The 22,650-nt window shown below is 55.0% G+C and overlaps 2 protein-coding genes across 2 annotated transcripts in view; one reads left to right on the top strand and one right to left on the bottom strand.

Annotated features, from left to right (window-relative positions):
* The window catches only part of LRTM2 (leucine-rich repeats and transmembrane domains 2), a 10,489-nt gene extending 6,535 nt beyond the window's left edge, over positions 1-3,954 (top strand). The window contains exon 4 of the mRNA XM_008572435.1: positions 1,496-3,954. Coding sequence (XP_008570657.1) covers positions 1,496-1,950 — 455 coding nt within the window. The 3' untranslated portion in view covers positions 1,951-3,954. The remainder of the gene's footprint in view (positions 1-1,495) is intronic.
* CACNA2D4 (calcium channel, voltage-dependent, alpha 2/delta subunit 4) overlaps positions 1-22,650 on the bottom strand; it is a 114,031-nt gene that overhangs the window by 35,567 nt on the left and 55,814 nt on the right. Inside the window, exons 18-24 of the mRNA XM_008572436.1 lie at positions 22,507-22,574; positions 20,398-20,443; positions 20,228-20,325; positions 18,627-18,720; positions 12,741-12,833; positions 10,861-10,988; positions 7,166-7,246 (exon numbers count right to left, since the gene is read on the bottom strand). Of these exons, the coding sequence (XP_008570658.1) occupies positions 7,166-7,246; positions 10,861-10,988; positions 12,741-12,833; positions 18,627-18,720; positions 20,228-20,325; positions 20,398-20,443; positions 22,507-22,574 (608 nt within the window). The remainder of the gene's footprint in view (positions 1-7,165; positions 7,247-10,860; positions 10,989-12,740; positions 12,834-18,626; positions 18,721-20,227; positions 20,326-20,397; positions 20,444-22,506; positions 22,575-22,650) is intronic.

Raw genomic sequence — 22,650 nt, forward strand, 5'->3', positions numbered from 1 at the left:
CCTGAGGGTTGCGATCCGTTGCCGGACACGGAAAAAGAAAAAAAAAAAAAAAAAAAAGAAAGAAAAAAAAAAGAAATTAAATAAGTTAAATAATGTTCACAAGATGACTCAGCCAGGACTCGGGCATGGTCTTCCAAGCAGGAAAGTGAGGTCGCTGCCCCCTGGCCCCCAGCTCTCCACCTGCACAGAGGCAACCCACGCCCGATGTGAGGCCTGCCGGGGACACCCAGCTGTCGCGGCTCAGGGGAACTGAGGCCAGTGTCTCCACACTCACACCAACGTGGTATCCAAAGGAAACATCCTGACCCTTCACACAGACATCAGGAACCTAATTCCCAGCATTGAAGCCATGCAATGGGATGGGCATTTTCCAGATGGTTCGTAGTGGAGCTGCTTTCCACCTCGCACTGCGTCGGAAAGACAATCCCAGGATGTTTTCATCAGCTCCCAGGGAGAGATTGAGGTCTATTGCATGAGGAGATTTGTGGCAGTGGGGCTGGGAAAGGGAACTGGTGGTGACGGAGCGGCTGGAGCCCAAGTCCCTTCAGTAGGGTGTCTAGTGCCTGAATCTAGGTTTCCCTAGAAGCTGAAAGAGGGCCAAAATCCAACGTCGCTTCATAGGGGACATCTAGGCAGGTTACTGATGTCAGCAACCCTGCTTCTTGCCCCATCGATTTCTGCATCTGCGCCTCCCTGTGGCTGTGCCTGGGCCTCGTCATGAAGACGTCACGGCCAGCCTGTGCGCCCACCACCGCCCACACCTCCTCTCAGCACTAGCTGCCTCTCCTCAGCCTTGTGTGTCTCTGGGACTCCCTGTTAAAGGCCACTGTGTCTGGGCACAGATGGGGCCATCGGGCTGCTCCTGGAGAGGAGAAGGGAAGCATCCCTGCCCAACTTTTTCCTCCCGACTCCAAGAAGGTGTTCTTATGCAACCAGAAGGTCCTGCATGGAGGAACAGTGGCTGAAGCGGTGGCTTTTGGCTTTTGTCCTTTTCGAGGGAGGGAAGAACACTGGAGGATAAGGTGCTGTGCTGAGAGCAGGGTCCGGGAGCACTGGGCGGGCAGGGAGCAGGCGGGCTGGGGGCAGGGCTGTGGTCCGGCAGGGATGCTGGGCTCTGTCTGTGCCGACAGCTCCTTCCTGAGCACCTTCGCACCTCAGCACTGCCCTGGCCTGTGGGTCAGCTTGACCCTGCAGAGGGCAGGCTTGATCGAAATGGTGGGCTTCTCTATAAAACGGGAATGATAGTGGCCATTCTATGTGGCTTCTGCAGGGATGAAATGGCGTGATGCGTTTAGTTGCCCCACTGTGGCACTGGGCTCAGTCCGTGCTGGCCCCCTCCTCCCCTTCTTCTCCACAGATGGTGGTACCAGGATCGACTGCTTTGCTATTCGAAACTATGCCTTTTGGGCCTTCCATTCGGGGGCTGGGGATGGGGAGAGGGAGTCCAGGTGCTGGATGTCTGATCAGCCCCCCTTTTTTTCTGCCCTGGATGCAGGGGGGCGCCTGGACCAGCTTGCCTGCACCCTACCCAAGGAGCTGCGGGGGAAGGACATGCGCATGGTCCCCATGGAGATGTTCAACTACTGCTCCCAGCTGGAGGACCAGAACAGCTCAGCGGGCCTGGATGTTCCTGGGCCAGCCTGCACCAAGGCCAGCCCAGAGCCTGCTAAGCCAAAGCCCAGGGCTGAGCCTGAGACAGAGCCCAGCACAGCCTGCCCCCAGAAGCAGAGGTACCGGCCCGTGAGCGTGAGGCGGGCCATCGGCACTGTGATCATCGCAGGCGTCGTCTGCGGCGTCGTCTGCATCATGATGGTGGTGGCCGCTGCCTATGGCTGCATTTATGCCTCGCTCATGGCCAAGTACCACCGGGAGCTCAAGAAGCGCCAGCCACTGATGGGGGACCCCGAGGGCGAGCATGAAGACCAGAAGCAGATCTCTTCTGTGGCCTGAGAGCCCACCCCACCTGGCCAGGTAGGAAGGCAGGGAGAACACACCGGGCTGCTCCAGCAGGGCCAGTCCTTCCTTCTGTCATGGTCCCTGCTTGGCTGGCAGTGGCCACCGCCTCCCCCCAGTTCCACTCTGCTCCCAGCCCCCAGCAGACAAGCCCGGCTGGGGCCCTCTCCATGAACTTCAGGTCCTCCTGGAAGCCGCCGTGGCGCTGAAGCCTCCTGCTGATGCTCCTCTCTGGGCCACCAGACCTTTGGAACCTCCGGGGGATCTCCCTAAGCTTCTGGCCACAGGGATGGACTGTGTGTGCAAGAGGGGGCTTCTGGACTGAGACTTCCTCTGTTCCCCTTCCTGCCCTGGGGGTAGTCACAGCTTGGAGACTCTCCCTACCTCTTGCCCTTCCCCACCTCGTCAGCATTTAAGGGGTGGGGAGGGAGTGATAAGGGGCCAGGGGTAGATTTCTGTAACTCTCTCCTAAGCCAGACAGATGTTTTTAACCCCCCTGCAGTGTGAAAGCGGGTCCAGCTCTCACCTGCTGGTACTAACAAGCAGACACACCAACCCTGTCACCTGGCCCTGGCACTTAGAAACACAGTGCTGTGATATAACGTTCTCCGTTGGCTGACGCCGCTACGCCCCTGTATCTGCTGTGGACCACACTGACCACACCGCTCCTGGAGCCACTAACTCACTCCCACACACTCATGGCATCACCAGCACAGCCACACAGCGTGACACAACTCACACACACACACAGCCATGTGGAGACAGCGCCGTGAGGGTGGGGGCGGCAGAGACACACTCCTCCCCTTGACCCGGGACCCGGGACCTCCTGCCTGCTCACTGCAGCCTTCTTGAGTCACAAGGAGGAATACAAACCAATAACACAAGGACCTCAGAGATCTTCTCAAGTGGGCCAAAGTAGCTGCAGGAGGACTGCTGTCACCATGGCAACCCATCGCACCTCTCCTGCTGGGCTTCCTGGGGACACCGCCAGGAGGCCTGGGAGCTGCGGCACGTGGATAGCACCCCCTGAGAGCCAGCCACACGCCAGAGGGTGCCTGCTCAGTCCTGCCCGGTGCATCACCACTGCCAGGCCCCCTGGGGACACCTGCTAGTCCCTTCCTGTACCTGCAGCCTGAGCACCGTTCCTCTGTACCTCTCACCCCTCCCTCCCCAGCACCTTCCAGCCCATGACCTCGGGACTGAGTTGTTCTCTGCAGTTGGTGGCACCCCCTGGGGAAAGGAGGTGGCAGGCAGAGAACTCAGTGGCCCTCACTGGGGCTCGCTGCCCACTGGCACACCCAAACAGACTGCAGGGCCAGGAGGAGGCAGCCACATTCTGCTGAGGCTTTCACGACGGGGTTCCTTTCCCAGGGTTTATCTGCTCAGGCTGCCTCCCCGGAGCTCCTAATTGCCCCTGGATTACAGTCCAAACCAGGGAGTGGGCCAGGGGTCCTGTCTGGAACAGAGAAAGCTGCCTCCAGCCCGTGCAGATTTTCAGGGTCACTAATCTCCCTTTCGAGGTCTGCCCTTCCCCTAGTCTGGGTGGGTACCTAGGTCTCCCTCTGCTGGACACTGCCTTCCTCATGCCTAACGAGGGTTGCGACGGGGGTTACGGTGGTGGCACAGGAAGAGATGAAGGATCTGCAGAGGGTGTGAAGGGGCAGGCCCAGCTCACCTTGTCCCCTTCGACCCAGCCTACTCCTAAAGGAGCGTGGTGGGTGGGGCAGGCCGGGAAGGAATGCCTTTGAGAAGGTCACCCTCCAGCAGGTGGACAGGGACACCCTGGGCCCTGGCTGCCTTCCCTAGGCTGGGGGCAATGTCTTCCTCCTTCTTTTGGCTTGTGGGCTGACACCGGATCTGGAGATTTTCTAAAGGGAAGGGGGGAGGGGAGGGCTCGTCAGTGGTGGTATCTTTAGCCCAAGACGGAAGATTTTTAAAGGCAAAATTATATTTCTGGTTTGTTGTTTCAGAAGACCAATAAAGACTGTATTTTCCTACGTACTTCCTGGCTTCACTGGGTGGGAAGTGGACGTGGGTGCTGGGAGAATTGCTTCCTGCCCCCCCAGCTCCCCAGGCAGCTGACAAAGTGCTGACGGATGTCTCCCTGGTGCACAGAGCTCCCCTCGGCAGATGGCTGCCTCGCCCCTGGGGCCACGCTGCATGCCCTGGGACAGGAGAGGACACGGAGTCCTGGGTAGAGTGGGTCTCTGTGGTGGGGGAGCAAGCTCGGGTCATGGCGAGCTGGCCTTCTAAGCCAGCCCGCATTCTGGCTGGCGAGCCCCAGGGGCGTTTTGCTGGGCAGCACCCAGGCTTGTGGGGGGAAAGTGAGCGTGGGGTGCTCACCAGCCTGGCGTGATGTGAATCGGGCCTGGCAGCCAAAGGCAGATGGGCCATGCGGTGAGAGGGCACGGTTTGCCCAGGGTACCTGCTGTGCTCAGAGGGAGGCAGCGTGAGGGCTTTTCTGCCTGGGCCTCGTGAGTCTTGTGAGGCTCTGCTGACAGTGATGGGGCTCATTTAAGCCGTTAGCATCGCACTCTGTCAAGACCAACTTCAGGCAAAGAACATCTGGGCTCATGAGTATGGTCCCTCCATGGGGCTCAGCAGTGGGGAATCAGAATTATGGACTGGGGGAGGGAGGGTGGGTGCTGAGGAGAGGGGACAGCAGGAGAGGAAGGCCTCTGGGATTACTAGGCACTCCAAACCCGAGTGACAAGCCAGGCTCGCTGCGTGCCCAGTGGCCCACCTCCAGGGCTGGACTGGCCTCTGGCCAACAGGGTCTGAACTCTATGGTTCATTAGTCTTCAGAGACTAAGATGGATTTTCTCCTTCTCAGGAGCCATCCTTTGGATGCCAACCCAACAAGCCAAGAACCAGCCCCACCCAGCAAGAAGTGAACCATTAGGGTGTTTGTTCGTAGAGCCCAGCTCGACTCCGTGCACAATGGGGCTGTTCACCCTGCCCAGGCAGTGATGAGTGTGGGGACGCAGCCTTCCTCCAGCCCCAGTAGCCATAGCAGGCTGAAAACAAGCTTTCCCCAGCCCCACTGCAGAAACAAAGGACAGGGTCTCTGCAATGCCTTATTCAAATGTCACGGTTCCCAGAGAGAACCCCACAAAGGTCTGAAGGTGAGGGCCTACTTAGGCAGCTCCAGACAGCAGGCCCAGCACCCAAAGACCCCTGTGCAAGGGCCACCCGACAGAGAAACACGCTGCACATTATGGCACCATGGTCACTACGCATGTCCACATTCCTCACCTCGGGCCTGGAGGATGTGCAGAATTGAAAGTGAGTCCTGATCAAGAAGCTAGATTTTTAGAAATTCTGCATGAGTTGTTGATAAGTCAGCTGCTTAGAGACTAAAATGATCCCCCCTCGTCCACCTGCCCTTCTGTGTGAACCCGCGGCGACACACACAGCAGCTGCGCACGCCACGCAGCCGCCTGTAGCTGGTCTGAGTGTCCTTCCCCTACTTTCCCTGGCTCTGTGCTCAGATGTCACATGTGCAACCCCCATCGCAGACACCATGCTCATGTCCTGTGCTCATGTGCACATAGGGTCACCAGCTTCCAGAGACAGCAAACAAGCTACCACCCTCCTTGAGTGGCAGGCCCCAGCGAGCCACAGGATCAGGACTGAACCATAAGCCAGGGAGAGGAAATTACAAACGGGGACAAAAAGGAAAATATGCATTGAAGCATCGGGTCTCCAGTGCCTCATCTTTTCCTGTCACATCCATGCACCCCAGAGCGCAAGAGCGTCTGCCGCAGCAGTGAGTTGAACCAGAGGCACTGGGACACGGTTTCCATGGCAACCCTCTCGGCTCTAATTCAGCTCTGAGTTAAAATGATATGAAATAATTGGAGAACGCAGGAAAGCACAGCCAGCAGCCTGGCCCTGTGTTCCTTCTCCCTCCTAGACCCGCCGGTGCACAGGAGCCGAGAAGGCTCACAGCATGTGGGAGCAGGATGGGAACGGGCTGGGCTGGGACCACAGACGTTCTCTAGGGAGACAAGTTTGGGGTCAAAGTTTGGCCTGGGAATGGGTCTGGGATTAGTGTGGCCGGGGCTGTGGCAGCTGGGATGGCAGGAGTTCCTTCCAAGTGCTGTATGCAGCTGCATCCCGCAGACTCCTGGAGATGCATCTCCTACCTAGGGTGTGCGGCAATGTCACACTGAGGCATTGTCACCACTTCTTACTCCAGAGTGGAGAGCAGCCCAGGACCGTGACCCAGGGCAGCCCTGGGCCCTCTCTGCGGCGGAAAGACAGAGCCTGCTCATTCCATTCCCACTGCCTGAATCCAGCCCAGGGCAGAGGTGCACTGCCCCTGCCGCCCACCCCAGCCTGGCTGCAGGAGCCAGGCTCACGGCCACACAATGCTGATGGGTGAGTGCCCATCGGATCGTGCAGCTTCTCGTAACATGGCTGGGCCCGGGACACGGAAGCTGAAACCAGGTTAAGGATGGCTTCATTGCAGAAGCCTGACAACTCTCAGACAAGGAGACAGTGCCACCAGGACTTTCATAGGCACCAAGAAACTACAGAACCAGGGATGCTCATGAGGGCACCGGGTGCTCTTGTCATGTGAGTTGTGGCACTCTGTGGCACAGGGCAGAGAACCTGGGCTCTAGAGAGAAGTGCCCAAGCTCAAATGCTAGCTTCACTCATTATTAGCTGTGGGTCTTTGGGCAAATAACTTTCCTGTCTCGGTTTCCTCATCTGTAAAATGGAGCCAGACACATCGCTTTCACTGGGTCACCCTGAGGAACAAATGAGAAGGGCCCGGGGGCAGTCCCCACGGTGCTGGCATGTACTGCACATGCATATTGAGCTCTTACTTTGGGGATCTGAGTCACAAGCCCAGCTCCCCTCGAGGCTGACACTAGAGCCCAAGGCAACAGGAGAGGGAAGCGACAGCTGGGCGGGAGGGAGGTCTGGCCAGTGCCCATCCTGTGTGACCTTGGGCGGATCTCGGCCTCTCTGGGCCTCGTTTCACTCCCTGCATGCATTCTCTTGATCTGCGGTTTCACAGTTTTATAAACACAGCGGGTTAGGAAGATTCCACCTCCCTCATCCCCACAGTTTACCTGGGAAAACTACAGCTGGAGGACTGTGGCCTGGGCAGACCACCAGGGTCCTCCTGCTGTCACCGGGTGCCTTACTCTGACATTGACTCACAACCTCCTGGCCTCAGTGGCACCAAGGCAGCTCCTACCTGCAGCAATGGCTGTCTTCTTGTCCACGGTCACGGCTACAGCTGTGCTCGCCGTCACTCCCACTGGCTCGCCCGCACCTTCTAGGGAAACAAAGATCACCAAGTCACTTTCTCAGCACCCCAGAAGAGAAGTGGTTGGGGTGAGCTGAGCCTGCCACTAACTTGGAGTAGAAGACAGATATGAATACCAGGCTAAGACACTGCTTGACTAACCCAGGCAGGGGTTGCGTTTGCAGGAGTCATTGCTGTGACGGGTGGTTACCATCAACCATGGGTCATGGCAGAGTGCCTCCTAAGTGCCAGATCCGTCCCTCCTTTCTGTGCAGATCTGAACTTGCCAGGTGAACACGTGGTCTCCAGCCACCTGAACAATGTGGTGGTACCATCGGCATCATGCTGCCACTGTGACTTGTGCTCTGTCTCAAGGCCTTGAGCTCTAGGTGGCATCAGTTCAGGGACCCTGCAGTGTCCTGTCCTCTCAGCATGTGTCTTACCCAGAGACCTATGCTGCACCAGGACGGGGTGTGGGTGACTCTGGGTCGCCCTCTGCAAGTCAGCACAAGTCAGAGGTGCAGTGACCGTCCTGCTCAGGAAGCTGGATGCCACAGGGAGCTGTACACCCGAGGCGCTCCATAAATCCTGGTGGTTGGCGGTGGCCGCCCCATCCTGCCCCACCCCACCCCACACCTTTGGCTCGCTTCACAGACGTTGCTGCACTCGGTCCGGGATACTGCCAGGCCCTGGAGGCAAGAGGGCTTGCCTTGCTTGGCTGTTCCCAGTTATTTTAGGAGAACCAGGCCACTACAGGTGCGGAACTTGGAGGGCAGTTTCAGCTGTCCCTTAGAACGGAGCTCTCTGGCTCTGGAGGGTGGAGGACTATGGCCCAGGCAGACCACATCAGGGTCCTCCTGCAATCACGGGAACCTTACTCCAACGCTGACTACAGCCTCCTGCCCTTTCGCTTTCTTTACAGATGTTACTGTGTGGCCGCGGCTGTCTTTCTTCCCATCAGCCTGTGGCCCTGGACCAGCTTGTCAAAGCAGTCTTGTCTCCAGGTCATATTCCAACAAAGGGGCAAAACTTTTTCATGTGCTATCATATTTTGTTAGAATGTCTTGCTATCAAATCTGCATGAAACAAACCAGTCCTGGGAATCCTGTAGAGACTGCTACCACAACAGTGTCAGTACTAATGGGACTTAGCATCTGCCATAGCGCTAAGATCTCCCATCACACCTTGCAGAAATCAAATATCTCACAGAAGTCTAAAACTACTCTCTGATTCCAGGAACTTACAATATGTAAGGTTATCCTTGGTTCTAGAAATTTGTTATGATGAAGTCCAAGGGACCACAATAGGCACAGAAATTGACTGCCCCGTCCTGTTTCTGGAAACATCTAGAAGACAGTGTTGTGTCTGACCCTGCAGGACTTCCTGGGCGCTGCAGGCTGCTTCCAGCCACAGGGTCTGCTGAGCGTGTGCTCCAGCCAGTATAGGCTTGTAGAAAACACCAAGTGAGGGTGTAGAGACCCTAATGACGTGGTCTCCAGGACACCAGGACTTTGGTGCCTGGGTCACAGTGGCTTCCTGGACCACACTGGGGGTGGATGAGCAGGGTCGCAAGTGCAGGTGGGACTTGCCCAGGGCTGGCCCTGGATGAGACAGCTGTATAAGGAGGAGAGACAGACCCGAGCACCTGGGCACTGGCAAGACTGCCACATGCTGGCAGGTTTCTCAGGCACTGGCTGCAAAAGACAGCTCCACGTGGGCAGAACTCAGCCCACCAGGCCCCAGGCACGGTGGCAGCATCAGCTGGGGAGACAGGGAGCCTCCACTCAGGCTGCAGCCAGCTCCTCCCCTCCTCCTCCGCCTCCTCTGGGTTCTTCCCCCATTAAAATGAGACTGCTGTTTTCTTTTAGGGGTGGATGGGAGTGTGCAGAGGTGTGGAGCTGAGCAAGCAGCCGTGGGTGTGCAGGGACAGCTCTGCCCCTCCCTCCTCAGCAGCCCCCTTTTGGGTCACCAGCTTCCCTCTGTTCCCTTGTGGCTCAGTCCCCCAGCCACGGCCCTTGCACCTCACTACCACGTAAAGCTCCCCCAGCAGCCAGCAGGAGAGTCCCAGTGACAGGGCAGGCAGAGGGCACCATCACCAGGGGCTGGGGGCAGGGGCCACGGCCTCACCCCAGACACCCTAAAGAACCTCCCCAGGCACCGGAGGGCGCTCCGCCCTGCTACAGACCCGCAGCCAGGGAGGAAGAGCTGCCTCCTTCTGCCTCAGAGTGGGCAGTGAGGGATGGGGACCTCCACCTTGGCTTTGAGAACCTGCCTCACGGGCTTGCATTGGGAATAAAAATACCCCCCTTTTTCCCCCCTCCTGCCTTACATTCAGTGAAAGAGCCTGAACTTTGGTGAGCAGACCTTGGTTCTAGCCTGGCTCTGTGGCTCCCTTGCTATGTGATCCTGGGCAAGTCACAGAACCTCTCTGAGCCTCAGACTCTCCCCGTGGAGGATGAGAGAAAATAACTACGCTTATCTCATGGGCTGGTGCAGATCGAACGAGTTATGTGCAGAGAAACATTTCGTAAAGCATTTAGTGATGGGCGCCTGGGTGAAGGGAGCTGCCGTGGGCTGGAGAGGCAGGCACAGCACAGGCAGGGAAGGCTGCAGGGGGCTCAGGGGTGCCGCTCCTCCTGCTGTCAGCCTCCCCAGCACCAGCCCTGGCAGTTTCTCCACCATGCGGCTGGAGGATGGTTTTGGCAGAAGTGGTGGTTGGAAGGCTATTGGGGGAAGGGCATCTTGAGCTCGCTCCGACGTCCCCACTGCTTTCCCCCCACCGCCTACCTGCGCCTGGATGCTTCCTGGGGGCCCCGCTCACTGTGCTGGGATCTGATCCCCCAGTGGTAACCTGCTGTGGAGCTGCTCGGCCACAAACTCTTGGGCCCTGGACAAGCCACTCAACCTCCTGGGCCACAGTCTCTCCAAGTGTAAATCAAGAGGGAAAGGCTATGCAGACTCCAAGGGTCCTCTGGGTTTTAAACATTTTGCAGCTTTCTTGGTTGTCTGTTAAAGTCATTTAATTTTCCTTTTTTTGAGGGGACATTTTCCAGAGTGGGAGCTGGGGGTTGGGAGTCAGGTGTCTGCCAGCTCTGAGAACCTTCCTGGTCCTTGGCCTGGTAGGGATTTGCTGGCTTGGGCTGTGAGGGCCCGACCCCGGCGCCCTCTTCACACCTGGGAGCCCCCAGTCCTTTCCCGCCATAGGAGCAGGCTGGGGCCCCGTGCTGCCGCTCCTGCGTGATCCTGAGCACTGGAGGCAAGGCTGCTTACTTTTGTTTGGGAAGAGCCGTGGCGGCCCTGCCCACCTGGTCAGTGCAGCGACTCCCAGTGAAATTCTGCTACTTTCATCTGGGTTGTTTACAGAACTTTCAAAGACAGAGTTTTAGAAATAGAAGAATCTTAGAGATCTACTCTTCTGATCTCTTCATATTTGGAATTTGGGCTAGAAATTCCCCTGGCTGGGGAATAGCACGGCAGCCCTGCATCCAGTGCAGGGCCCGCGGTCACGAAGCTGCATCAGGAGGGAGGGGAGGGAAGCAGCCCTGGGGGTCTGGACGCTGCGTTCATAATCTCCCACCAGGAGCGCAGCTTGGAGGGGCAGCCTGGTCCTGGGCCATCCCCAGGAGCAGGGGGCTGTGGTTTACCTGGTCCCTCTGCCCAGCGGAGGTTGAAGACAAAGCTGCCTGCGGGCTGCTCCGAGGCCTGGCGGTACCACACAGGGAAGTGGTCCAAGGTGAACGTGCTGCTGCTGTCCTCAGGCGTCAGGAACTTCCTGCGAGGAGGAAGAGTTGGCACCTCCCCTGAACCCGGGAACATGTTCGTCCTTTTCCCTTTTCCACACAAGATCACCTTGGCTGGGCCAAGACAGTGATTCCGCTCTACTCTGGCAGCATTGCAGATGGGCTCGTGGCAGACCTTAGCCCTGGGTCAGCACTGCCCCGGACCAGGAGCCCCAGCAACTCCTGCCCTTTCCAGAGTCAACGTGAAGTTGCCTCTGATGGTGCAGTAGGAGCTCGGGGGGCACAGGGTCTGCGTGATGGGCTATGCTTTCCATCTTTACGAAAACCCTTCATTTGGACGTCACCCCATTTCCTTTGTCTGGCTGGCTGCACGTCTGAGGAGACAGTGTGGTCACGCTGTCTACCACTGCACCAGCGGAGGGCGTGGGTCCCCAGCACGCTCCTCCGGAAGCACCCGTCTGGGTCCCTCTTTTTGAGCCGCTCTGCCTTGCTGAGCGTCGGCGGTGCTGGGCCAGGAGTGGCCGCGGTTGGTGCTGTGCCACCTGCCACCTCGGCAAGGTCTCTGCGTGTGGAGACCTCCTTGTTCCATCCTTGGAAGCCTTTAAAGAGGGTGTGGACAAAGCCGGAGCGTGGGAAGGGGCCCCGCAGCGTGCTCGCCTCTCCACGTAGCGAGGGACAGGGAAGAGCAACTTCGTGTGCTTTCCTAGAAAGCCTTGGCTTTGCTTAGCAAGTGTGGATTTGTCACAGAGTCCTGGAAGAAGCCCAGAGACGGCACTCCGCGGCTGAGCGTGCTCGGGTTAGCGAGAGAAGCAGCTGCCGGTGGGAGGCGAGGAGAGCGGGGTCGGCTCTCCCCAGAGCCCCCTCTGTTCTCCAGGTGCCCGGTAGCCCTCACCTGCTTGAGTCTCCCAGGTTGCGGAGCAACAGGTGGCGCTGTCCCCACCCCCTCCTTGGGCCCAGCCTCCCTGTGAGGGCGGGAGCCTGCGGGGCGACAGGCAGGGCTCTCCCAGCATCCCGCCTGTGCTTAGAGCAGGGTTTCTCAGCCTCAGCACTAGTGACATTTTGGACCAGATAACTGTGGTAGGGGCTGCCTGTGCCAATCTTTAGGATGTTTAGTGGCATTCCTGGCCTCTACCCACTAGATGCCAGTAGCAGCCTCCCCACTTCCCCCAGCCGTGACAACCAAAAATATCCACGGACATTGCCAAAGGCCCCAGGAGCGGGGCAAAGTCACCCCCAGGTAAGAATTGTTGGCTTAGGGTCTAAAGCCTTCCATGTGCCACAGGGAGCTACCAGGTGAGAAGAATAATCCTGAATCTCCCACGTGATTAGGGAGCGGCTTGTCCGTAAGGCCACGCCGGGTACAGGGCTCCAGCAGCAGCCCCTCTGCCTTAGGGGCAGAGAAAGCGTCCACAAAGTGGGGACACTGCCAGCAGATTAAGCTTGTCACGTAGAGACCGGTCCCAGAGAGGAAAACAATGTTGGGTTTCTTAGAGATTCCTCCAAGTGGGATCTCTGGTCGACCCTCTCACTTTGAGATCTTGGCTGCTCTCTTCCCTGGCTGGACCACGCTCCATCCTCTCCTGGATGTGTCCACGCCTGGGTGGAAGGGTTACTTTTCTCTCTCGATCTGTAAATCCCAGCCCTTCTGTCCACGCTGGACTCCCGGAGGCCTAGCACGCTGGAGACCAATCTCTGTCCTCACAGGCCACAGGGACATGTCTGAGAATTCAGTCCTTTTCCACCCTGCAGGGACCATGCTCCCCAGAGCAGCCAGTAGGACTCACCTGTCAGAGACCTTCTCGGAGCCCACGAGCAAGCTGCTTCTGAGGAGGCCGGCCCGGGTGCCCAGGAAAGCCATGTCCACGTGCTCTGACTCACTGTGAGGCAGACGAAGCAGGAGGATGCAGCAGCAGGTCCCCAGGGGCAGGAGAGAGCTCAGAGAAGACCTGCAGGGGTTTCTGGGCCTCTCTGAACTTGCGCCTGACCTGAATCAGGGGGAACTTTCCAGGAAGGCTGCATTCTGGCTTCCAGGCAGCACCTCTCTTTGTGAAGTGGACCCCTGGGCCTCTGCCTCTCTGCATTGTCAGATCTAGCTCCTAATTCGTCCACCTGGCTTGCGGTTGGGGTGCGGGGGAGGTTGGATTTGGAAGATAGAAGGAATTCAGGAAGGGAGATTTTGTCCCAGAACAGTAACTTCTCGTGACTAGCACGTGCATAACGCTTCATGGTTTCAAAGTCCTTTCCCATATTTTTCCTGTTACTGAAATGTGAAGGGAAGAGGAGCAGGCACCATCCACACCCCTAAGAGAAGTCCTGTGGACTTTGTGACCTTGCCAACAAGACTGAAAAAAGGAAACTTCATCAGCTAGCCTGAGTGTGACTAGTTTTCCTGGCAGTCTCAAAGCCATAACGCTATGATGATGGCACCAGAGTGTGAAAGCGGATGGCACCAGGGGGAGGTCACCACTTCTAACTTGGCTAATTTACTGGAGGTTGTTACCCAGTCTGATCTGTGGGCTTTAGTGAGTTCACAAGGCCGCCCATACCCAAAGCACTGCCCCAGGCAGCGTCTTCTCATCAAGGCTCAGGGGTCAGCCTGTCGGGTCTTCCCTAAGAGGTTATGAGGGGAGGCTGCTCCATGCAATGAGGAGGAACAGCATCCAGAACTGGATCTAAAGTCTGGAAAATCGAGGAAAAGATCAGAGATTCGGGCAGGGGTCTCACCCAACTCAAGTGCTGGAGAGACAGGGCTGTTACAGGGCGAGCGCTGGGATCATGTGGGACTTAAAGATTACAGCCCTGGAGCCCCGCAGGAGACCCGGAGTCAGACTCTGGGTGGGGCCTGTGTGTCTCTGAGGAGCTTCCTGATCTAATTCTCTACCAAAAGGTAGGGAGGAGCTGAGGCGCTTCACCACCTGAAACGCAGCCACAACAATTACCAACCCCTGGCCCTACCCCCTCAACCAGATCATTTTGAAGCAAATCCCAGACATTTCCTCGGCAAATATTTAAATTTGTATCATTAAAATATAAGGATTTTTTAAAAACCTCAATGCCATTATCACATCTGTTAAAAAACCCCACAATTCCTTAACATCATCAGATAATCCAGTTGCCTCATGAATTTTTTACGGCTTGGTTGCCTCAGAATCTAAGGCCCAGGTGTTGTCACTGGTTGATACCTCTCTGTCTGTCGTTTCTCTCTCCAGGTGTGTCTTTATTGAGTTATAATCCACACACCATACAGCTCACCTACGTAGAGTGCAGTCCAGTGGTTGTTAGTCTATTCACAGAGTTGTATGGCCATCACCACGTGAACGTTTGGACACTTTCATCACCCCATAAGAACCCCCATCGCCACAAGCAGTCCTCTGTAGTCTCTTTTAACCTGATTCCTTTTCTCCCTTCTCTCTCTCTCACCCTTCTGTTTTTCTTGCAATTTGTTTGCTGACCAGCCTAGGTCATTTGTCCCGTGGAGTTTCTCCCTGTCTGGACGTGGCTGACAGTGGGGCTGCGGTATTATTGGGCATGCTCTGTTGTCTCCGGTATTTCCTATAAACTGGCCGTTAGACCTGGGGGCCTGGCCAGATTCAGGGGTGAGTTTTCACAGGTGGTGTATTCTTCATCAGGAGAATATACGTGCCACCCGATTGGTTAGTGGTTGCAAAATAGTTGTTTTCCTTCATTTCTTTATTGTTTTATTCTTACCTGAAAAACTTATATAAAGAAAAACTTCCCCTTATCAATGTTTGCTTATCCTGTGCAATTTGCACAGGAGAGGCAGGATAAATAACTGATTCTTTCTGTTTACCAGTTTTTAGAATAATGAGTTGTTTTCTAACATCTTCCAAAGATGACCCATGAGGTGTTTTTTTTTTTTTTTTGTCTTTTTGTCTTTTTTCGTGACCGGCAATGGATCGCAACCCTCAGTGTCGCGCCCGTACCGGACCGAGACTGGCAATGGGATCGCAACCCTCGGTGTTGCGCCCGCCCCTCACTTCGTGAGCGGCCGGTCTGTATGTGGGATCCGAACCCTCGGTGGGAGCGTCGCCGTGCTCCCAAGCAGCGCACTGTAGCAGTGCGCCACCAGGCCGGCCCACATGAGGTATTTTTTTTTTCCCCCAGTATCATCATGAACCCAAGTATTTTAACATATTGAATGGGTTTCACTGCTCTAATTGTCCCACCTTTGGCCAGTGAAGTTTCTTCAAATGGGCTCTGGATCCCTTTGGCACAATCTTCCTAGTCATCAGTAACTTACTGCTTCCTAGTATGAGATGTTCCACTTAGGAAGACGGTAGCTAAGCTAGGTGGACAAGACGTTCCACTTAGCGAATTTAGAGGGCGTCAATCTGAGAGCTGAGAAGTACAGTCTCAGTAGAGTTTTAATTTGCATTTTTTTTTTTTTTTGGTGGCTGGCCTGTATGGGGATCCAAAACCTTGACCTTGGTGTTATCAAGCACCAGGCTCTAACCAACTGAGCAAGCCAGCCAGCCCTGCATTTATTTTATTATGAGGTAGGTCGAGCATTTTTCTATATATTTATGGACTATTTGCATTGTTTCTCTATGAACTGTCCATATCTTTTGACCACGTTTTTTACAAAATGGTTCGGTTATTACTTCTCTGTCTAAAATGTTTTGTTTTTTACCATGAATATATTATATATAGCAACCCTTTATCTGTTTTATGAGTTGCATTATATTTTATTTTTGCTGTATAAACATCCTTACATTGTTAAGTTTATCAGGTATTCCTTTATTGCTTCTGAATATTGGTTCATTATTAGGAAAGTTTTCCACACTCCTAGATTTTACAGACATTGGCTCATGTTTTCTTTTAGTTTTTATATGGTTACATTTTTTACATTTAAATCTCTGATTCATTTGGACTATCCAGGTGTATGGTGTGAGAAAAAAATACAATTTTTTCCTTCTCTATATGGCTTTCAAGCCAGTTATTAAGAAGTTCCTCCTTCTCTCACTGATTTGACAGGATGCCTTTGTCATATACTAAATTTCCACACGCATTTAAAAGGAGTAACTGGATTTTCTACTCTGTTCCCGTGGTCTCCTGTCTAATCACACGCCAGCACCGCACTTTGTAGACTGTAGAGGTTCTGCAACATGCTTGACACCTTGGTGGGACCAACCTCCCTCCATCTCTTTTCTTTTTTAGGGACTTCCTGGCTATTCTCGCCTCTCATCCAAATGAACTTTATAATCAATTTATCTGGATGCAGAAAAATACTGATGGCATTTTTTTTTAAATTGCCTTAAATTTATAAGTTAACTTAGGGAGGATTAATATCTTTATGATGTTGAGTCTTCCTACCCAGAAACACTGTATGTTTCACCAAGGTTACAAAGTCAAAGGTTCAGATCCCCTCACCAGCCAGCCCCCAAAACAAAAACAAACAAAACAACCACTGTATATCTTTCTATGTGTTCAAGTCTACTTTTGTGTATTTCAGGAGTGTTTCATAATTTTCTTTATATAGGTTTTTGGACAGTTCTTATAGTTTATGCCTTATATGTTCTCATCGTCTTACAACTTTATATTTCTTATTTCTTGCCCTTCTAAATAAGCTGTCTCATATTATATCTTCTATCTGGTTTTTTTGTAAAGATAAAAGTTACTAACTTTTTTTTTTTCCTTTTTGTCTTTTTTCGTGACCAGCAACGGATCGCAACCCTCAGTGTCGCGCCAGTACCGGACCGGGACCGGCAACGGGATCGCAACCCTTGGTGTTGCACCCGCACCTCGCTCAGCCAGTGAGCAGCTGGTCTGTATGTGGGATCCAAACCCTTGGCGGGAGCGCCGTCACGCTCCCAAGCGGCGCACTGTAGCAGTGCGCCACAGGGCCGGCCCATAAAAGTTACTAACTTTTGAATGTCGATATTATAACCTGCTACTTTACTAAATTCTTTATTGGTTATAGTAGTTTTCCTATTAATTCTTTTGGAGTTTCCAGGTGTATAATGATATCATCTTTGAATAGAGATAATTTTACTTCTTCCTTTTCAGTCCTCATGGCCTGATGGCTTTCTCTTGTCTTATTGCACTGACTAATGACCCTGTTAAATCGTAGCAGGGACGTGGGCCTGCTTGTCCTGTTCCTGCCTTTATGGGAGAGCCTCTCACCCCACTGAGATGCTGGCTTTCAGGTTTAGGTCAACTTTAACTTTATTGAATGGCTTTCAAAAAATATGAATGGATATTAATATTGTTCAAATGCCTTTTCTGCATCTATGGAGATGGTTATATAGTTTTTCTCCCTAGCTTTAAGTTATTTTATATTAATCCCCCAGGTCATCTTTCCTAATGCACACCCTGGTTAAGAATATTTGCTTCTTAATGTTTCTCAACATTTAAAAACATCTGTGGTGAATCTCTGAACTTGGAAAGATGAAGATTGTGCCTTTTCTCTCCAAACCCAGTGATCACCGCTCTGTAGAAAGCAGGACAGGACAGGGGTTAAGTATCTAGACTCTGGAACCAGGCTGCCTGCTTTTGATGCCAGCTCTGCCACTTAGGAGGCACATGCCTTGGGCGAGTGGCTGATCTCACTCTGCTTGGGTTTCCTAATCCATAAAGCGAGAGTGATGGCGACCTACATCGCAGCATGTTGTGGGGATCGAGCGGGTCAGTACACACTGAGTGCTCGGAACCAGGTCCGGCCCACTGTGTTCTTTTTCTTTCTGTATTTTGGTTTTGTTTAATTTTGTGTAAGTCGTATATTTACATGGTTCAAAATTGTACAGAAAGTTATACAGTGAATAACTATTCCTGTTTCAGTTACCTATTTTTCTAACCAGAAGCAACCAAAGAGAAGCATTTCCTAAATAGCCTTCCACAGATATTTTACATATATGTAACGTATGTACATATGTGTATTTATATATATGTAATACATGTACATACATACAAATACTGTCTCCCCAACTACGTGCAGCAGTCCACAGCTTGCTTTTTTTCAATAGGATCGTTGCTAAAAAGTGCTGGTGGTGTTTTTATTAGGCTAGCATTAGTGAGTTAACTTGTTAAATGTCTGGGGGAGGTTTGACATCTTCATGATGTTGCCTGTTCCAGTCCAGGAGCAAGGAATGGCCCACTGTAATCCTAACCCCATCAATGTCTCACACGGCCCCCGCCCCCTCAACACTCACTCCCATGAGTGCACACACACTCACACGCCATCGTCTTTCTGTCTGCCACTAAGGGAGTGAGGAAATCTAAGGGACTGGGGGACACCAAGGTCAACTTCATGGGTGTCTGACCTTACCTGCTGGAAATGAGGCTCCAAACTATTTGAGCTGCTCTTACCAGGGCACTTTGGCTAAGGGGCTGTCCTGGCAAGAGCCCAACCCAGAGACGGGTTCTTGGCATGGGGCTGTCCTGGGGTGGGGATTCAGACCTGCGCCTCGGGGACCTGTACGTGGTGCTGTCTCAAAGCAGGGAGAAGGCAGCAGCCGTCCCCAGGGGGGTTGCTCGAGGGCCTGCTTTGTTGGGTGGGGCCGTGTGAAGGTCTTTCTCACCCCCACCCCGGCCCTCCCACCCTTGCTGTCGTCCACCATAGGCGGGAGGGTGGGTGATCTCCTGAGCTGCCAGCAGGTGGTAGGAGGGGCCCTGACCCCACGGAGGGAGCCCGAGGGCACCCTGGTACGCACTCAGAGCCGTTGAGAGCCAGCGCCGTCCAGTAGGCTTCCATGGGGGCCGTCACCACCGCGTCAAACAGCACCTCCCGCACCAGCTCCTCGTCACCTGGGCAAGATGGAAGGAGACCTGGCTCCTTGTTCCCCGTGATGATGAACACAGCCCAACTGCTCTTCTGGAGTCCCGGGAACAGAATGTGCCCCATGAGTGTCTGGGACATGTGAATCCACCCTGTGAGCTGGAGGAAGCCCTGCCCTCTTCAGCCTTCAGCTCTCCAGCCCCCAAAAGGCAGGTGTGGACTGAATGGCAGCTCAGGCCCTTCCCAGCTCTAGTGTTCAGTGACACGTGGAGACCCTCAGCGACAGCAGACGTGGGTCTGCCCGCCTGCCTCTCCCATCTCCACTCGCAGCACCCTTGACCATTGGCACACACTGGCCTTTTGCCAGTTCTGTGAATTTGAACTTGCTGAGCTCTTCTTTGCCTCAGAGCCTCCGCACATGCTGTTCCCTTGGCCTGGGTGCTCTGTTCCCCAGTCTTTGCATGGGTGACTCTTTTCTCTCTTTTTAAAAAATTTATTTATTTTTATTGAGATAGAATTCACATAACATAAAGCTAATGAATTTAAAGTATATAATTCAGTGGTGTTTAAGCACATTCACAATCTTGTGCAACCACCACCTCTATCTAGTTCCAAACTTTTTTGTCACCCCCAAAGACCCCATAAAGCCATCAGGGTGGTTCTCTTTCATCCTTAGCTTAAGCGACCCCTCCTTACAGAGGTGGCGCATTTCTCTCCCGCACAGCAGCCTGTTCCTGGCACTCGTCACAATCTGTAACAACTCACACCTACACGTGCATGCTAACCTGTCTGTGGTCTGGTCTCCCCACTAAGTTGTAAGCTCCATGAGAGCAAGGGCCTTGTGGGTGGCCTCTGTGGCTCCTGCACCACCCCGGCCCGGCACACAGTACATGCTCAGTTCAGATGTGTCGACGGCATGAATTAATGAAAAAAGAGTGCCCTGTTGGGCCTGCAGAGCCTTCGTGTGGGGGTGACACTTATGTGACGAGATGACCTACTCTTTCTTCTAAAGAGGGGGAACGGGGGCATGCTGAGGGTGTGGACCACAGCGCCGCAGCTGCGTTACTGCGGGGACTTAAGGTCGGCCTGCGGAGCAGGGCCTAGGGACGCTCACAGGCCACAGGCGTTAAAGGCCGTCTGGCCAAATGTTCTTCTCTGTGCAGGTGGGGGCTTCAGGGTGTGGAGTGTTAGCTGCTTGCCCGGGGACCACTTTTCGGTGGTGGTAGGGACAGATCTGGCAGGTGGATGCCCTCCACAGTGCTCTCTCCTGAGCCTTAGAAAGATCCTGGTCCTTGACACGGGGATCCATCATGTCACCATAGTTCCAAGAATATGTAGACACGAGCTTGGCCCCACAGTAAGGCTGGCTCTGCCCTTCTCTTTGGGAATCTCCCTGTTCTCCCTAAGCCATCCATGTGCTCCAGAGATAGGACTGTGGGGCAGCTCACCTCCCCTCCAGCCCCCACCCCTCCCTGCCAAGTCCCGAGCTGCAGGGTCCCAGGGGAAAGTTCGCCTTGCTGGCCAGCTGGCACTCACACTCCAGGTCCGGGTCGTCGCCTGTCAGGAAGCGGACCACAGCCTCCAGCTGGCTGAGCTTCCGGTGCTCGGGGTCGATATCTGTGACGCAGTAGATCCTGGAACCCAGGAGAGTCAGTGTTTCCTTAAAAATCCCACCTTCCCCCTCCCATCCTCTGCTCCCCGCTTACCAGTCACTGGCCAGGCTCAGATCCGGGTGAAGCAAGTCGTGTAGGCCTGAAAGCAGAGCACACGCTCAGGACAACGCTCCCTGCAGGAGGCAGCACCCGCGAGCCTGCACACGACTGCCCAGAATCACCCCAGAATCACCCCTGTCCGCGCTGCCTCTGCTCCCTCACGTGCCCGTTCTCCTTCAGGCCTCGCGGCCACAGCACACTCTTTCTCTGAGGCGCAGGACAAACACCACCCAGCCAGCTGGGGCCATCCCTCCCTCCTCCCCCAGCTTTTTTGTCCTCCTCCCGGGTTGGGTGTCAGTTGGTGTGGGCATGCCCTACTGCTTCTGCTCGCCAGCAGCACCCTGAAGAGGCCACATCGTCTCAGTGTCTCCATCAAAACAGCTAATACTTTGAAGCTGTGGTTTTGGCTTCACTGTACCCGACTGAGTGGAGTGGCTGGTCAGAGATGAGCCCTGAGCTGGGCCCTGTCTCTTCTCTGCCCTCTGAAGCCTCTTGCCCAGCACGGAGCCCGCACCAACCACGAGCTCAGCACACGCCATCGGCTGAATGAACAAATGAGCAGATGCCCCACTGGCACCTACTCACGCTCCAACACAAATAGTGCCCAGTCAAGTTTTGTTACATTGCAGCAGACGGTGATGCCATGGCCCGCAGGGCATCTGCAGAGCCCTGGGAAGTGACACTGGGCTGACGCGGACACAGGCAAACAGCTAAAGGTGAGCCCAGTCGCTCCGGGATTCCAGGCCCCTGGACCACTGGTCTGTCTGCCCACAGAAGTGGGTAAAACACAGCACCCTCTGTCCCCTGGAGAATATCCGCTGGGTAGAGGAGGAAAAGTGTGGGAAGGAAGAGGCACGATGATCGCTTGGGGGACGGTGGGGGACTGCGGAGGAGAGTATTCCAACGCCATGGACATGTGCTGTGGGAGGACAGACACAGGTTCCTGGTGAGTGCGCAGTGGGCACCTAACTTAGTCTGGGTGCGGGGAGAGGGGATCTGCCCAGGACAGCTCCTGGAGAAGTGGCGTCTCGGCTGGGACCTGAGAGTGGGCTGCGGAGAGCTGGGATGAGAGGAGAGCATCCCAAGGGAGAGCATGGCATGCAGGAAGACATTGCAGCCCAGCGCGGGCAGGAACGGAAAGGTGAGGACGCCGTAGAAGGGCCATTAGGAGCGACACAGTCAGGTCGGGCATTTCTAGAAAGACCCTCTGGCTGAAGTTCAGAGAAAGAAAGAGTCAGGGAGACCAGTTGGAGGCTACCGTGGTTGTCAGGAGAGAGGTGACAGTGACCGGAGGTGGCAGAAGGATGGAGTGATGAGATGCTGTCGAGGGCTGGTAAAGGGAATGGACAGTAGAACTGTGACCACATCTTCCAGGGACTTCCAGGGATATTCCTGAGCCCTGGATGCGGGTTTTGTTGTTTTGGGCGCTTGGGCAGCTCTGAGTCAAGGGCAGGTTGGGATGGGGGGCTGTTCTCTCAGGTTCACCTCCCAGCAGCACCCTGGTATGGGTTGAATTGTGTCCCCCCGCAAAATGTTGAAATCCTGACCCCTGGAACCTGGGAATGTGCACTTCTTTGGAAATAGGGTCTTGGCAGATGTAATTAAGTTGAGGTCATCAGGGTGGGCCCTGGTTTGACATGACTGGGGTCCTCATAGGAAGGAGCAGCCGAGCCGCGGTCAGAGGTGCCCGAGGGGAGGAGGCCATGTGGCCGCGGGGGCAGGGCTGAAGGCTGCAGTCCGGGAGCCGCTGGGCCCCAGGAGCTGGCAGAGGCCCGGGGAGACCGTCCGGCCGGGCCCCGCGAGCTCAAGGCCTGGCGAACCGACTCGACCTTCCAGCCTGAGCTGCGACAGAAGCGTGTGCTGCTGCCCGCCGCCGGGTGTGAGGTGGCCGTGACAGCGGCTGTCCCCTGCAGTCTTCCACGGGTCACGTCATGTCCTGCTATGCTCAGCGCAGCCCCGGGGCTCCCGGGTGTGACAGGCGAGGCGGGGCTCACGGCAGCCCCGGCAGCAGGACCATGGAGGCTGCCCTCGGCCGGCCCGCCCGCCACCCCGGGAGAGTCCATTCCCCACTGAACTGTCCAGCACAACCTGTCGCCCACCCACCTTCTTCCACGGACGTGTTCCCCAGAAGGATGTACTCTCCGTGGCCCCGGGACAGCACCACTCCCAGGCTGCGGGGAGAGAAGAGAGGGCGCCGGTTGTCAACAGCCATGGCAGGCCGAGCTCCGGGCCGCCTCGTGCCCCCAC

This window comes from Galeopterus variegatus, unplaced genomic scaffold, assembly GCF_000696425.1.
Source record: "Galeopterus variegatus unplaced genomic scaffold, G_variegatus-3.0.2 Scaffold784, whole genome shotgun sequence".
Classification (NCBI taxonomy): domain Eukaryota; kingdom Metazoa; phylum Chordata; class Mammalia; order Dermoptera; family Cynocephalidae; genus Galeopterus; species Galeopterus variegatus.